The 15,210-nt window shown below is 40.7% G+C and overlaps 1 protein-coding gene across 10 annotated transcripts in view; it reads right to left on the bottom strand.

The window, feature by feature from the left end:
- Nucleotides 1-15,210, bottom strand: part of KIF13A (kinesin family member 13A) — a 211,227-nt gene that overhangs the window by 46,884 nt on the left and 149,133 nt on the right. For 6 of the 10 annotated variants that reach the window (XM_072814303.1, XM_072814305.1, XM_072814307.1 and 3 more), the window contains exons 13-17: nucleotides 14,320-14,454; nucleotides 12,040-12,170; nucleotides 6,200-6,286; nucleotides 5,935-6,101; nucleotides 4,393-4,512 (exon numbers count right to left, since the gene is read on the bottom strand). In XM_072814303.1, the coding sequence (XP_072670404.1) occupies nucleotides 4,393-4,512; nucleotides 5,935-6,101; nucleotides 6,200-6,286; nucleotides 12,040-12,170; nucleotides 14,320-14,454 (640 nt within the window). The remainder of the gene's footprint in view (nucleotides 1-4,392; nucleotides 4,513-5,934; nucleotides 6,102-6,199; nucleotides 6,287-12,039; nucleotides 12,171-14,319; nucleotides 14,455-15,210) is intronic. The other 4 variants (XM_072814308.1, XM_072814312.1, XM_072814311.1 and 1 more) reach the window with 1 other exon arrangement.

Below are 15,210 nucleotides of genomic sequence, written 5' to 3'. Positions count from 1 at the left end.
AATCTTCCCAGCTGCCTTTTTATTAACATTTCAGATAAGTGTCCTACATGTAAATATTCCCCACATCTACTGTGTTTCTTCAATTTGGCGAGCTCATCCTTATGTGTAGATGGATCAGTAATTCACTATAAGCAGACGGTAGAGGGGATGGGCTCCTATCCATCGAGGAAAGCTTCATGAACTCTAAGACAGCCTCAAAGAGCCACACAAGATTTCAATTTTATGGTAGTCATTTTCTATGCCCGTTTAGCAACAGTTTTAGTATATGGCAAAGGGTTTTGATATTTCTGATTTTAACCACAAATCTTATTACTCCTGAATTTCTATTATGTGGGAGGGAATGTATAGATCACAGCACATGTTTGGAAATACTGAATATATGATTTCTTAGATGTTGAAATCCAAGAAGGCAATTTAACTTGAAAAAAGAAAACAGAAAGCAGAAAAAAGGGGGAGGAGGAAGGGATGAATTCACTTGCAAAAACAAAAGGCCATTTATGACTTTTTGCTTTTGCAGATCCAGAGATCACCAACATATATGTGGTGAACAAATATAGAAATACAGGGATGTGTGGGTGGCTCCGAGGTTGAGGGTCTGCCTTCAGCTCAGGTCATGATCCCGGGGTCCAGGGATTGAGTCCCACATCAGGCTTCCTGCAGGGAACCTGCTTCTCCTTCTACCTGTGTCTCTGCCTCTGTGTGTTTCTCATGAATAAATAAATAAAATCTTAAAAAAAAAAAGTATAGAAATATGTTGTTCAAAGGGGTCATGCCCAAGGCCAGCAGTGGCTGTGGTGTAGGTAGTGGCCACCGCCCGTGGCTGGACATTAGCTTGGCAATGACCACTGACCTACGTGTTCTGGAGAATGAAAGCGCTGACCATATATCCCAGGAGAAAATTATTGACATCCCTACATGAGTAGACTGTAGAGAAGCAATTGTGTCAGACTATCTGGATGGCAAATAAGAAAACCACCATCATCGTAACTATCTCCTTGAAGCACACGAGATGGGGAGGAGATGCATTCGTATTCTCAGACTGGCCTTGAGTTCGTTCGTACCTTTGCCTGTTCAAATGGTGCTTTTCGTGCTGTATTCCCACACACTGACTCTCAGTTTAATTTCCAGGATAAGAATTAGAAATAAAGATGACAAGATGGATTTTTGTATCACCTGATTATGTTTCCTGACTGACTTTTCCATTAGGCCCTATCTATCATTTTGTGAAATAACTATGCAAATTATACTCATCATCTATGTAAGCAGTAAGAGAAAGAGATAGTATGTTAGCTTAAAAAAATAAGGTTAAATTATACAAAACAAAAAGTAGAAAGTAATTTTAAAAAATCACTAGATATCTATATAGAGTACAGGTGAGTTGTTTTAATAAAAAATGACAACCACATGGCAATAAGAATTCGACTAGCTGCTGGCTATAAGTCAGGTAGAGGCACTACAGCCTTTACATGCATCATCTCATGAAAGTCTTGCAACAGACCTGAGGGTGGATATATTCCCATTTTGAAGATGCTGACCTAAGATCACAGAGCTAATGAGTGACAGAGCTAGGTTCTGGACTCAGATCAGAGCTAACTATCAGAGCTAACAGGGGTAGGACATTAGTTTAGTAATAAACGGAGAGTGAATTCTTATTTCCAATGTTTGGCTCAGAATTAGTACTCTGTTAAAGAGTATTTTTAAAGAATACTGCAATTCTTTACAGATATAAAATTCTAAAATTCAGCATTTTTTTCAAAGCAGAAATAGTTTTCTTCATAGAGTCCTAACAGAGTCCCTAAAATATATTACCTGAAAATCTGATGGAAAATGAACTCTTAAAAAATACCAAACTCTTAAAGATAGACCATGAGAGGGAAGACTTTTTCCGTAGAGTAAGACATCTACGTACTCCAAAGCATTAGAACTCCTGACCTTGTCCTGTAAATTTATGAAAAATATATGAATAATATGGTGAAGGAGTCTGAAGGAATTTTATACATAAGACTAGAGAAGAAAAGTTGTCTCAGTATTTTTTAAAAATGCATTTCTCAAACAGTACGTAATTTTTCTCTTTTAGGCTCTAGGTTTGAAAAAGGAAGGACAGGGTCTTTGCCATCCATTTATACTTCCATGGAGCCTGGTTTTCAAGAGCCCTACCTTAGTTTTCATAAATCTTTTCCAGAGAGAGAAAATTGGAAAACATACCATTTATAAAATTAATATTCTAACATATTTGCTAAAAGACACTGGATAGGACATTTAATCCTTATTCCTGCTTGCTAGTCAGTGGTGTGTAGAAACACACACATGATCCCAAATGGCTGAGAGGATTTCACCCCAAGGTTCCATGCTGATGCAGAGGCAATGTGACCAAGGTTGCTTTAAAGTGCTTTGGCAGGGGATCCCTGGGTGGCGCAGCAGTTTGGCGCCTGCCTTTGGCCCAGGGCGTGATCCCGGAGACTCGGGATCGAGTCCCATGTCGGGCTCCCGGTGCATGGAGCCTGCTTCTCCCTCTGCCTGTGTCTCTGCCTCTCTCTCTCTTTCTCTCTCTGTGTGACTATCATAAATAAATAAATAAATAAATTTTTTAAAAAAGTGCTTTAGCAGGTGCCATGACATAACTATTCACCAGGCTTCATCAGTGGCCACAAACCACTAAGAGATATAGAAGAAGGAGCCAAAGTATCCCTCCCCTCAGTTTGCCACAGTATAGCCAAGTAAGCCCTGCCCTAGGGAACTGGGACAGACCACACGACCCAGAGCCTGGGCAGAGATACAGGGACTAAGGTTTCTTTCTCCATGTCTGTCTATCTTTCCTTTTTTCAACCTCTGATTTCAACACAAGTCATTCTCTTAGATATATTTGATATCATCTTTGCAATTAGCCAGGTTCAAGCCTTTATCACTCTATAGCATATTTTTTAAATAGATCACCCTAATCGGCAGGTCAGTCTGACTCCATGATAATGGCCTACGACAGAAACCAAAGACCATTTAGCCTATTTTCAACCAACCAATCAACCATCAAAAAACTGTCTACAGTTTATTTTTCTCCCTATCATTTTCCTCCTCTTGAATGAGGGGTTTTAAAACTCAGCGTCTGGAGCCTAAGGCCGAGATACCAAAAAGGTAGGTGTTTTAGGAAGAGAGAAAGGATCATGTTTATTATGGCATAGCATGTTCTCTCTTCATTAGTTTATCCTTTTATCTGGTATGTAATTCATGTAAGGTGCTTACACTTATTTAGCTGCCCCGAGAAGGGAAAAAGAGAGGGTGCCAGTAGTAAAGGCTGGAAGGTACTGATGTGATAAACAATCAGTATTCGTTCACACCTAGGTGCCCAATCACTAAATTGAAGGGAAGCAGATCCTTTGGGGGAGGGGGAAAAACACAGCTTTAATCCCAGATAGAATAAGCTCAATGACTTGTCATCAGCCCTTTTAATTGCTCTTAACTTTAAAACTACCACTGGGGACACCTGGGTGGCTCAGCGGTTGAGCACCTGCCCCTGGCTCAGGACGTGATCTGCAGTCTCAGATCAAGTCCCACGTCGGGCTCCCTCCCTGGAGCCTGCTTCTCCCTCTGCCTGTGTCTCTGCCTCTCTCTGGGTCTTTCATGAATAAATAAATAAAATATTTAAAAAAAATAAAGCTACCACTGACTCTATGACAACAGATGAGTGCCTAATTCTTCTTCTGAACCTTTGAGAAGAACACATTATCGTCCACAGATACTAGGTCTGCTTCACTCTTAATTCCAGTGACTTGGGTTTTAGATCATTATTTAGAGATTTGAAAATACATCATTCTAGCCTATTACTGGCATGAAGGATAGTCACTATCTGCAAGTACAATGCCTTGAACCGCTGAGCTGACATGGGTCAGCCAGCCATTATTAACAGGAGCAATGATACCAGTGACACTTGTATGCTGTTGGAAATAGAGGGTAAAACCAGCTACTAGATTAGATTGTAACCAATGGGATGTCAATGGAGCTGGGACATGGGGGAGGGAGGGGGTCATAATTTAAAAGGGTGCATTCCTCAACCAGGAATAGAGTGGTTTGGGAACCTCTGGGTGGCTCCGTGACTGAGCATCTGCTTTCGGCTCAGGGTGTGATCCCAGAGTCCTGGGGTTGAGTCCCGCATCGGGCTCTCTGCAAGGAGCCTGCTCTCCCTCTGCCTCTCTCTCTGCATTCTCTCTCTGTGTCTCTCGTGAATAAATAAATAAAATCTTTAAAAAAAAGAATAGAGTGCTTCGGACAGGCAGAAAACTTCAGCTTCTTCCCCATTGTGTTAGTTACATTTTGCCAAAGCATGAGGCATAAGCATCGGTCAGCAGCCCTGCTAAAAACCACTCAAGCTCCCCCATGCTAACACCAATCAGTTAAAACCTTTATCCCAGTGTTTGTGGAGGAGCTTCGTCTGAAACCACAGGAGAGGGAAGAGAATCTTCAAATAGGACCACCAGGGGGACGACCACCAGGCAGACAGGCTTATTATCGGGAAGCCACCTAGCAGTAGAGGTGAATTCCATGAACACCACCAGGCCACTGGCATTTCGGCACTGAGTAAGAGCACGTCTGCATGCCTCCAAGGGAAGCCCCACTTACATGGGGAACTGGGTAAAGAGTTGGGAGGGGGAAACGCTGCTTTTAAATAGAAAAAAATCAACACTGGGGAACAAGGCTTGATGTGGAATACAAATGGATAACTTGTGTTAATACCATGAGTCAGGCCACCGGTGACTAATTGGTTTGGCTAAGAGGATTGGAGGAATTAACAGATACTAACTACTCCTCGGTTAGTCAGGGCTTTCATATAAATATGATAAGAACATAGTGATTGAATAAAATTAGAAATCTGTGATGTGGGACAAGAGACGATTAAATTACCATTGGGATGCTTTGCAGTTGGGCAATGGAGACCTCTAGAATTCTGTAATCTCAGGTAAAAGACGTAATGCTCTTCCATCGGGTGTTCCCGCACCTGGAGTTGGTGCCCACGCCCTCCTGTCACACCCTGTATCCATCCAAAATTACTCACAGGAGACTTGTTGCTTAGGCATGTCGGAAAAGGGCCCATGAAAGTGATTTTGATGTCTGAACATCACTCTGGAATGCCTTTTGGAATTCTGCCCAACTGGTGAGCCAGTAGCAGAGCGGATGGAGTTCTGATTTCTAGCTGTGGTCCGGCCTGCGGTGCAGTGTCCAAAGCCCTGGCAGCTAATGTGCAGCCCTAATCTCACAGATGTTCTTTTCTACTCTTGTTCTATAATCTTCCTATTAATACATCACACCTGTTTTTATCAATCTAGCCTTTTCTTTATACTTCCTTTTTATAATTGAAAAGAGGGGGTCCTTGGGGCTAAAAATCCAAAGAGATAAAAAAGGTCAAAGTCTTTATTCTTGCAATGAAATCCTCAATTTGATATGCCAGAGATCTGATTGACATTCTCCAGCCACGCTCATGTTCTTCTCAGATAGGCTTACCCAAAGATAGCATTCAGAAAGTAAATGTTTCAGGGGAGAGCCCCACTGGGAAAACGTGATGCTGTCTCTGCACCATCAGACAGAGGCTTCCAGAGGTCCTCCGTGGTTCAAGGTTGGTATTCAAAGAATCGCTGAATGGGGGGGCACCTGGGTGGCTCAGTTGGTTAAGCACCTGCCTTCAGCTCAGGTCATGATGTTGGGGTCCTGGGATCAAGCCCCCATTGGCTTCCTGCTCAGTGGGAGTCTGTTTTTCCTTCTATCCCTCCTTCCTGCTCATGCTCTGTCTCACAAATGAAGAAAATCATTTAAAAAAAAAAAAAAACCTAGCAATTTGATGTGTCTAAATTTCAGAAGGACACTTCCACTTCACGCAAGGGCATCCCTCATTGAACTGTGTGAGACAGGAATTACCCAAGACAGAGGAATCTGGACGTAAGCTCTTACCATTACTATTCAGGGTTTTCATGATAACTTCCATCTGCGCAAATTCATAGTTATAGTCTGGTTCTGAGGAAGCTTCACTGGCTGCGTCCAGGTCATGGTCTGGTGGGCCTGTCTCCTTTTCAAAGTCTTTCAACCAATCTCGCCGTTTCCTCTTAGGTAAATTAATTCTGTGGGGTTTTCCATCATTAAGAGAAAATTGACTTGTTTTATACTCCGGTAACAGGAAAAAAATAAATGAAAATATTAGGAAGCACAAAGATGTTACCTAAAAAAGTGGTTATTTCCCCACAGGATTCGATCGCCGTGCCACAGCTGGGTGGTACTGCAGACAAGGGTGCCATTTACACAGGACCTGAAGGAATACCGTGGAATATGTCAGCTCAATCGGAAAAAGGACAAAACCCAGCCCTAGTAGCCAAAGAGATAAATGGGGAAGTTTCTTCTAACAGATGTATTCTCCTAATCCCTAAAGAAGGAAAAGCAGCTTTAAAACCACTATTAAAAGAGGTGATCTAAGCAATGATGATCAAGGGCTGCCAATATCCCTAAGACAACTTGACGTGATGTGCTCCTGATGGAGGTGGACACAAGAATGCCTATGGAATACTCCTGTCCAAATATGAGCCAAACCTGATCAAGTTTTCACATCTAAATGCCGATTTAGGGAAATGCAGAAGGTGGTGGAAATGAGCAAAATGTTGACTGTGGGAAACAAACCGGTATCTTCAGCAAATAAAATGCAAGGATGAGGTGGGGAGACAGGGAGGAATGGAGGGAGGAGAGACCTGTATGCCAAAAGAGATATAACAGCCAATGACAATGGTTGAATCTTATTTGATCCTGATTTCAAGAAAGAACTGAAAAGGAACATTTATGATACAATTGGGGAAATCTGAACACCAGCTCAATATATGAATATTAGTAAGGGAGGATCTGTAATTATTTTAGGTGTGATGGTATTTTTTTTTCTTTAAAACCATTTACTTACAAACTTTAATTCAGCAAAGGAGGTGTGTGAGAGAGGACTGGGGAGATGACACCCCCCTGGAGTGGATGTGGACTCCCCCAGAGTCAGAGGAGGGAAGCTGGTGGCCCAGCCGGCCAGGGGGAGGGCCCAGGATCTCCTCAGGCCAACAGGTCCTGCTGGTGGGCAGGGGGCAGAGCTTATTTGCATGAAGTTGCTGGACTGGGCACTGGGCCAACAGGCGGCCAGGAGGCCAGCTCCAGGTTATCTAGCCTGGGGATGGAGAGGCGGAGCTCATCTTCAACATGGGGGCGGGGTGGGGAGACAAGAATACTTGTCTTTTAGAGATAGAAGCTGAGATATTTATAGACACAAAGTTATAATGTCTGGAATTTGCTTTAGAATAACCCAGAGGGGCCGTAGGGAGAAGGAGATGGGGAGGGCATATAAATAAAAACAAAATTGTCTGTGGGGTGTTCATTTTTGAAGCTGAATGATGGATATATGGAAGTTCATTATATTCTTCTTTCTATGTCATATATTTGAAGTTTTCCATAATAAAAACTTGGGAAAACATAAAAAGAATACCAGGTTTAAAGCCTAAATACCTATCAAACACATTGTAAAAACACGACAAACAAAAGGACACGAGGAAACAACAGTCTTTGTCATACAGCATGCGTCACACCGTCAATGGCAGGTGCCGTGTCTCTGGGTTTGTGTTGGCCTATGCATCCGGCATTTGCCTCAAACAAATCCTGAAGTCCCAGCTCTGTCCAGTGGACATTTGGAGCTCACTTTTCAAGACTGCAGCTTCCCTACGTTTCAGCTTTGTTACAGCTAACTAGTGACAAGGGGCTGTAACTCACTGTAACAGAGTCATAGGGTTTCCTGCCAATCAGGAGATCTCATCAACTGATCTCATCAACTTTAACATAGTCAAAACCTGGCCCCTGCGACTTTTCTTAGGGAAGAGGAAAAGTCTTCCAGAATTTTTAATGTCAATTTTAGTCTTCTTATAAATGTTTCCTTCATTTAAAAAAAAAAGATTTTGCTGGTATGAAAAAATTAAAGTTTAATTTGCTAAAGGACTGTCAGGTGGAGTTTGATGGAAAAAAATAATGTTGACTATTCTGAGTTTTAGTTTTTCAGTAAGTTACTTTTTTTTTCCTTTTTTTTTTTCTTTCTTTTTTTTTTTTAGTAAGTTACTTTTCTTGCAGAATCTCATTATCTGGCTCCTAATCTTTACAGGACTCTCTAGCTCAGAGTTATAGAATAAGAAGTCACCTATGAAAACAAACCCACCTTTATAGTAATATTTCAAGTCTAGGGAGTAAATTTTTATTGAGAAAAATACCCTGGAAATACCATCTCAAATGTTTTTAATCTATCATACATGAACACGATAAAACTTTGGTGTGTATATTTTACACTAACATGCTCCCTTTATTCTTGCTGATGAAAATGACTTTCAATGCTAACTCAAGCTCCAAAGGTCTGTATCCATCTATTTGGAATTATGGACTGAATTATTCATCTGCAAAAACTGGAAAATGAGATCAGAATATATATGTATGTCTAAAAAATATAAGTATTTTTGCCAAAAGGATGATGAAAAGTTGTTTTTTTGAAGGGAAAATTTTTAACAGAATACTCACCTCTTCTACCTAAAAACTAAACATTGATTAGTCAGTTTTCAAGGAAAATACCTTCCCAGTTTATTAAGGTATCTAAATAATCTATCTAATAATCTAATATATAGATAGATGGATATCTAGACATATCTAATGTAGCTATAATCAAACATCTAGGAATAGCAGTGATGAAGAAAAATGTGTCCATCAGTGTCCTTTATTATTTTAAACTCTAAATTATATTTTAAAAATTCAGTTCTTTTTTTCATTGGCTACATTTTGATACCCCTAAACACCAACTCACTAGTGGCTACTGAAATGGTCTTGGCATATCTAGAACCTTCCCATTATCTCAGAAAGTTCTATTGGGCAGTATTATTCTAGAATAAAACAAAAAATAGTTCCAGAGCAAATAGAGAGGAATATAATACACTTTGCTTTTTTGTTTATTGTTAACTTTTGTGATCATATCTATTTTGAAGGGACCCTTATATAGGTGTGTGTGTGCATGCAGACACACGCATGCACACACACACACCTACTTCTGAACACACATAGAAAACATCACTTTGGCATTTATAGTATGCTGTTATTACAATAATATAAAGAAAAAGTTATGGAAATTGCCTGGCTTGGTAATGTATCCAAGCCAAGAAATTAGCATAAAAATTTATTTCTAGCTGGACATATGCCTGTGGTACTTGTTAAGAAGCAAATACAAAATGTCTCTGCAGGAATTTATGTTCCCTCATCCAGGCCACAAGACGCCTACAGATAACCTCCTGCTGGAGATGAGCACACTTAAGGAATCACATGCTGCTCTAGGGAAGCAAAGTTACCAGCGGATGTGACAGTCCGACTGAAACCCCAACAAATTCAGAGAGAGTGTTTCAAATACAGACCAAAATAAGTAAAAATATAATTATTGAAGGCACACAGTGCAGTACAAACAAGACTGTACCAATACAGACCAAGCCCAACGACAACAACAAAAAAGATGTTCTAAACTTCTGCAAATGAAAGACAGAGACATTGAAATTAAAAACTCAATGCAACGGTTAAGTGGTAGGTAAGACATGCCTAAAGAGAGAATAAGTGGATTTGAAGACAGATTTGAAGACACAGTGATTATCCCTTAAACCTATGTCCTTCTCTTGCTCTGTCTCCAATCCCATATCCATCTTCACAACCATGATTCTCAGTTCAACTTCGCCACTCCCCCATTCTCTCTTCTTTGCATTTTTTCCTTCTATACCTACATCTACCTGGCTCTTAAATATCCCAAGATTGCTAGTGTCTCCCTAACTGCTATATCCAACAGAAGCTTTTTAACCTCTACTTTGACTTCTTCTTCCTTAAAATTCGTTTCTTCCCCCGGATTCCATCATTGTATCTTTGCCTCTCTGAATCCCTTGTCTCCAGGCTCCTCAGACCATCCTCGAAACATTGGTTTACTTCTTCCACTACACACTCTGGATCCACTTTTAATACAGGCAACAACACTAGTGGCCGATTTTATACCATGAATGTAACTCTACATCCCCAAATCCAATGTCCAACTGGATACATTCACACTAATACCCCAAGGATACTCAAATTCACAGGATCTCAATGTGAATCCATTACCACTCATTACCCATCATCCTCAAAGCCTGTCCTTCCTCTTGTAACTCCTTCCTTCAGTTTAGGATCTCTACTGTTCATCTAGTCTCCTAAGACAGAACCTTGTAACCATTGCTGACTTCACCCTTTTACTAACTGACTCCCCATCCTGTCCCCAAGCACACCACTAAACCTGGCTGCCTCAAATAATTCTCCAATACATTTTGTTCTTCACTTCTTCTGCCACTTGCTGTGTTCCCATGACAATATCATAATAATATCCTAACAGATCTCCCTATCTCCAGTCCTGCAACCCCACACATTTCCATAGTGATCAGATCTGCAGGAAAAAGCACTTATCTTCTTGTATAATCACTGTTGTTTCTACTCATTCTCCTCCACCAGGCTTTGAGTCCCTATACTTGGGCATTCCCTGCACAGAGCCTGTAACAAAGAATACTGTATGAATGCACCACTGCCCCAGGGCAGGAAAGGAGGAGATTGAGCAAGGTGAGGAAAGACAAAGAACAGAATAAAAAACTGTGCCACTGGAACTGGAAATGGAGGAAATTTGCTGATTAAAGTTATTTTTAGGGCAGCCTGGGTGGCTTAGGGGTTTAGCGCTGCCTTTGGCCTGGGGTGTGATCCTGGAGACCTGGGATTGGGTCCCGTGTCAGGCTCCCTGCATAGAGCCTGCTTCTCCCTCTTCCTGTGTCTGTGCCTCTCTGTCTCTGTCTCTCTCATGAATAAATAAATAAAATCTTAAAAAAATAAAATAAAATAAAGTTATTTTGAGATATGGTGTTAAAAGAGTATGATCCAATCATATTGTACACTATACTGTACACTTTATATATAATTTTGTCAATTAAAAAGCATAATATTAAAAAAATCCAGAGTTTCAAATATAGGGGAACACAGCATAAGGCAAACAGTTACCTAAACTTAGAATAAGTTAAAAACTAAGGAATAGCATCCTTTTGCCATTAAATATCTCAACAATGATATCACTGTAACTAACATAAGACCTATAAACTTTCATGACTCATGTATGCCATTATTGTTAGTCTCAGTTTGTCATCACTTAGAAATTGATATGGCCAATATTAATAGAATAATTGGAAATGAGTGTAAGGTTTTCCTGATAAATATGAGTATTCTGGGGCAGCCCGGGTGGCTCAGGGGTTTAGTGCCACCTTCAGTCCACGGCATGATCCTGGAGACCCAGGTTCGAGTCCCACATCAGGCTCCCTGCATGGAGCCAGCTTCTCCCTCTGCCTGTGTCTCTGCCCCACCCCCACCCCCTCTCTGTGTCTCTCATGAATAAATAAAATCTTTAAAAGAAAAAAAATGAGTATTCTGGTCACGATATTGGTGTGTTAATAAATACTGTTATAGGACTTCATATAAACTTTATACTTGATTGTGTAACAGTTCAAGACAGCATTTAATAGAAACTCAAAATTAAATATACTATCCTGTCAGTTTTCAAATTTCTACATATTATAGCGTGGTTTAGGAATTTTTCATACAATGGATGCGTCTAACTGCTTTCTATACAATGAATTATACTGGGTAACAACTAACTTTATTCAATATTTGTACGTGTCAGGCATTTAACAAGTGATTTCTGTTTTGCCTACTATTATGATTCACCTGAGGAAACTGAAGTTTAGATGCAGGATCTTACCTAAGATAGCCCAGGCTGTCCAGGCAGAACCAGCCACCCCCGAGCTGGTGCTCTCAGTGTTGCTATACAGCTCCCTACAATGGGAAAGACTATCCCCAAGAACCCAGTGAAGTCCTACCTTTGATATAACTGAGGTGACAGATAGAAATGGGGCAGTCTACTCCTTCTGAAAATCAGGCTCACAGATATGTGAAGTGGGCCTTTACTTCTCTTACCGTGCATTTTCTTTTGGAGTAAGAGTAACGTCGCCATCAGATGCAATATCTATCTCACAGTGTTCGGGCTGAATTCCTATCCCAAACAGCTGGATGTCCTGCGAGGTATCTGCACCCACCCTGGTATGGTCCTGGTAACAGATCGGGAATGAAAGGGAAAAAAAAACTACACTTACAAGTAACTCAACACAAATTTATCACAATCAATACGAATAACTCAAGACCATCTGCATGATAGTATTAAATTAACCAGACGGGACATGCATGATACCTGGAGCATTGTAAGTCCAAAGCTTACCGTAAGACACTGCATTTTTAAAATGTTTAAACGCTATGGAAAAAAAAAAAAAAAAAAAAAACCACCAACCAACAGTGATTAGATATTGTTTTACAGGGATGGCTGGGTGGCTCAGTGGTTGAACGTCTGCCTTTGGCTCAGGGCATAATCCCGAGTCTCAGGATTGAGTTCCACATCGGGCTCCTTGCATGGAGCCTGCTTCTCTCTCTGCCTGTGTCTCTGCCTCTCTATCTCTCTGTGTCTCTCACGAATAAATAGAGAAGGAGAGAGATTGAGAAAGAGGCAGAGACACAGGCAGAGGGGGAAGCAGGCTCCATGCAAGGAGCCCGATGTGGGACTCGAACCTGGGTCTCCAGGATCACGCCCTGGGCCGAAGGTGGTGCTAAACCACTAAGCCATTGGGGTAGCCCATAAATAAAATCTTAAAAGAAAAATGAAAAGATTATTTAAAAAGCAAAAAGATATTGTTTTACAATATAAGGGAATCAGACTTGACAGTAGACTATTTTGAGTTCCCATGTTAACTTGACAGCTTACTATTTACATGGCTATAAGCAAGCCTTGGTCTCTCTTTCTCTATTTATTTTGAAAAACAAGGATAATACCATCAATTTGATATACTTTGTGGGATTCTTTCACCTGAATTGACATTGAAAATGCTTTGAAAATAGCTATATAAATTCAAGAACCACTAAACAGTAGTTTCATGGAAAATGGTATTTTCAAATATATAACTTAAAATGATAAAAATGAGTGCCTGGGTAGCTTGGTTATTAGTTAAATGTCTGACTTCGGCTCAGGTCATAATTTCAGGGTCCTTGGATGGAGCCCCGCATCAGGCTCCCTGCTTTTCCTCCTCCCTCTAACTATTCTCTCTCCTTATGCTCTCTCTCTCTGGCTCTCAAATAAATGAAATCTTAAAAAAAAATAAAAATTAAATGACAGAAGTAGTTGAGTTCTGAATACCAATATTAGATAGAGTCCTGAAGCCTGTGGATACCTCAAACCTTAGGCATATGAGGACTATCACTCCCATGAAGTGGTCCACTGCTCATCCCTTTGTGTTTTCTATTGCTCTAAAAATCATTGAGTCACCACAATAGGAGTATTTCCCCATTCAATAGAAAGGCCTGGTCTTTCAATATTAGGATTTTGGACAAAATTCCTTATGCCTTAATCACGTCATAACGAACAGACCTTAAGTTCATTAGTGGACTCTCACTATGTCAAGGGCTATTTGCACCATATTTAGGTCTTTGGAAAAAGTAGAATAAAAAGGATAAGGGAAAACTGGGGCTCCTTTCTTCAATTCCAGCTTATTTTCCATTGCATTTTTATATTCGTTCAAGGCAGATCATAATCCTTATCTAGGCATCTATTTAACTTTTGTCAAGCAGGTAATACCTCTGCATTTAGAGATTTAGGTGTGTGGACAGTTAGATAAGCAGCCTTCAGGTCCTCTGGTCTCTAATCCTTGAGAGTTATTTAAATACTGCCATGTATTTGTATATATATCACTACACCTCAGGAATTGTGTGTGCATGTGTGCACATATTAGAAGTGTCTTATATCTTTTGGGGTGCCCCTTATCAGTGTCTATCAGGTGCCTACTTCAAACAAATGTCTTATTTCACTTAACAAAATATGCCAGCATTTCCAAAAGTGTGGCCTGACAGAGAAAGATAAATACCACATATTTCGCTTTATGTGGAATCTTAAAAAAAAAAAAAAAAACAAACAAAGAAGCAAACAAAGAAAAAGCAGAAACAGACCCATAAATACAAACAACAAACTGATGGTTGCCAGAGGGGAGGTTTTCACTCTCAATGGTAACCACACTGCAGTATCTATCCTCTTACTTTTAATGAGTGCTAATAAGCTGGATACAAAAAACAAAATCATGGGTATGGGCACCCAGATTCCAATAGGAGTTGAATGTGAATGAATCAGGATTGCAACTATCTATTTATATGCTCTCCTACCTTTAAATAATAAACCAGAAGTTCGTTGAGAGCAGGGTCTGCGTTCAGGTTGACTAAGTAGCACTTGTCATCCCCCACTTTGATACCCGATGTCTCCAGGGAAATGCCCATACTTTCAAGTTGTCGTTGTCTCTCCTGGGCACAAACACAGACAAAAACAGGGGACTCTATTTGTTACTCTATCCACATGAGGTATCCATGGAAAGTTTAAGTCACTATTTCTGGGGACAATGCCAATGAAATGACACATTACCACCAAGTTTACTGAGCATTTAACATGTGTGACATTTTTTGTCAGTGTTATCAGGATGCTACAGGGTGAACCAGACACCATCTTCCTGTTAAGGGGTTTACAGTCTAGTAGAAGGGATTACGACATATCTAAATCAGAAGAGAAGAGCCCTGCGCTACTGGAGAGGAACAATGTACTACGGAGCTTCCGAGGATGGAAATCAGGTGGGTTCGGAGACCAGGAAAGGCTTCAGGAAAAGAATACACTTGAGGAGGCACCTGGGTGGCTCAGCGGTTGAGTGTCTGCCTTTGGCTCAGGCATGATCCCAGTCCCAGGATCGAGTCCTGCATCAGGCTCCGAGCCTGCTTCTGCCTCTGCCTATGTCTTTGACTCTGTCTGCTTCTCATGAATAAATAAATAAAATCTTAAAAAAAAAATACACTTGAGACGTTTCTTGAAGCATAAGAAGAATGTCTTCTTTCTCTATAAGGAAGAAACGGGGCAGTAGTAAGGTAAGAGCAGGGTGTTCTGACAGAAGGGGATAGGAAAGTAAAGACTGCATACTGCGTGATTTCAGGTGCCAAGAACCCTAGTAAACGTGGGAAAGTGATGGGAGAGATGGGGCTGTAAGAGCAGGTTCGTTCCTTACTCAGGGGCCT

Source organism: Canis lupus, chromosome 37, assembly GCF_048164855.1.
Source record: "Canis lupus baileyi chromosome 37, mCanLup2.hap1, whole genome shotgun sequence".
Taxonomy (NCBI): domain Eukaryota; kingdom Metazoa; phylum Chordata; class Mammalia; order Carnivora; family Canidae; genus Canis; species Canis lupus.
The sequence above is the reverse complement of the archived record's forward strand: the minus strand, read 5'-3'. Positions and strand labels throughout refer to the sequence as shown.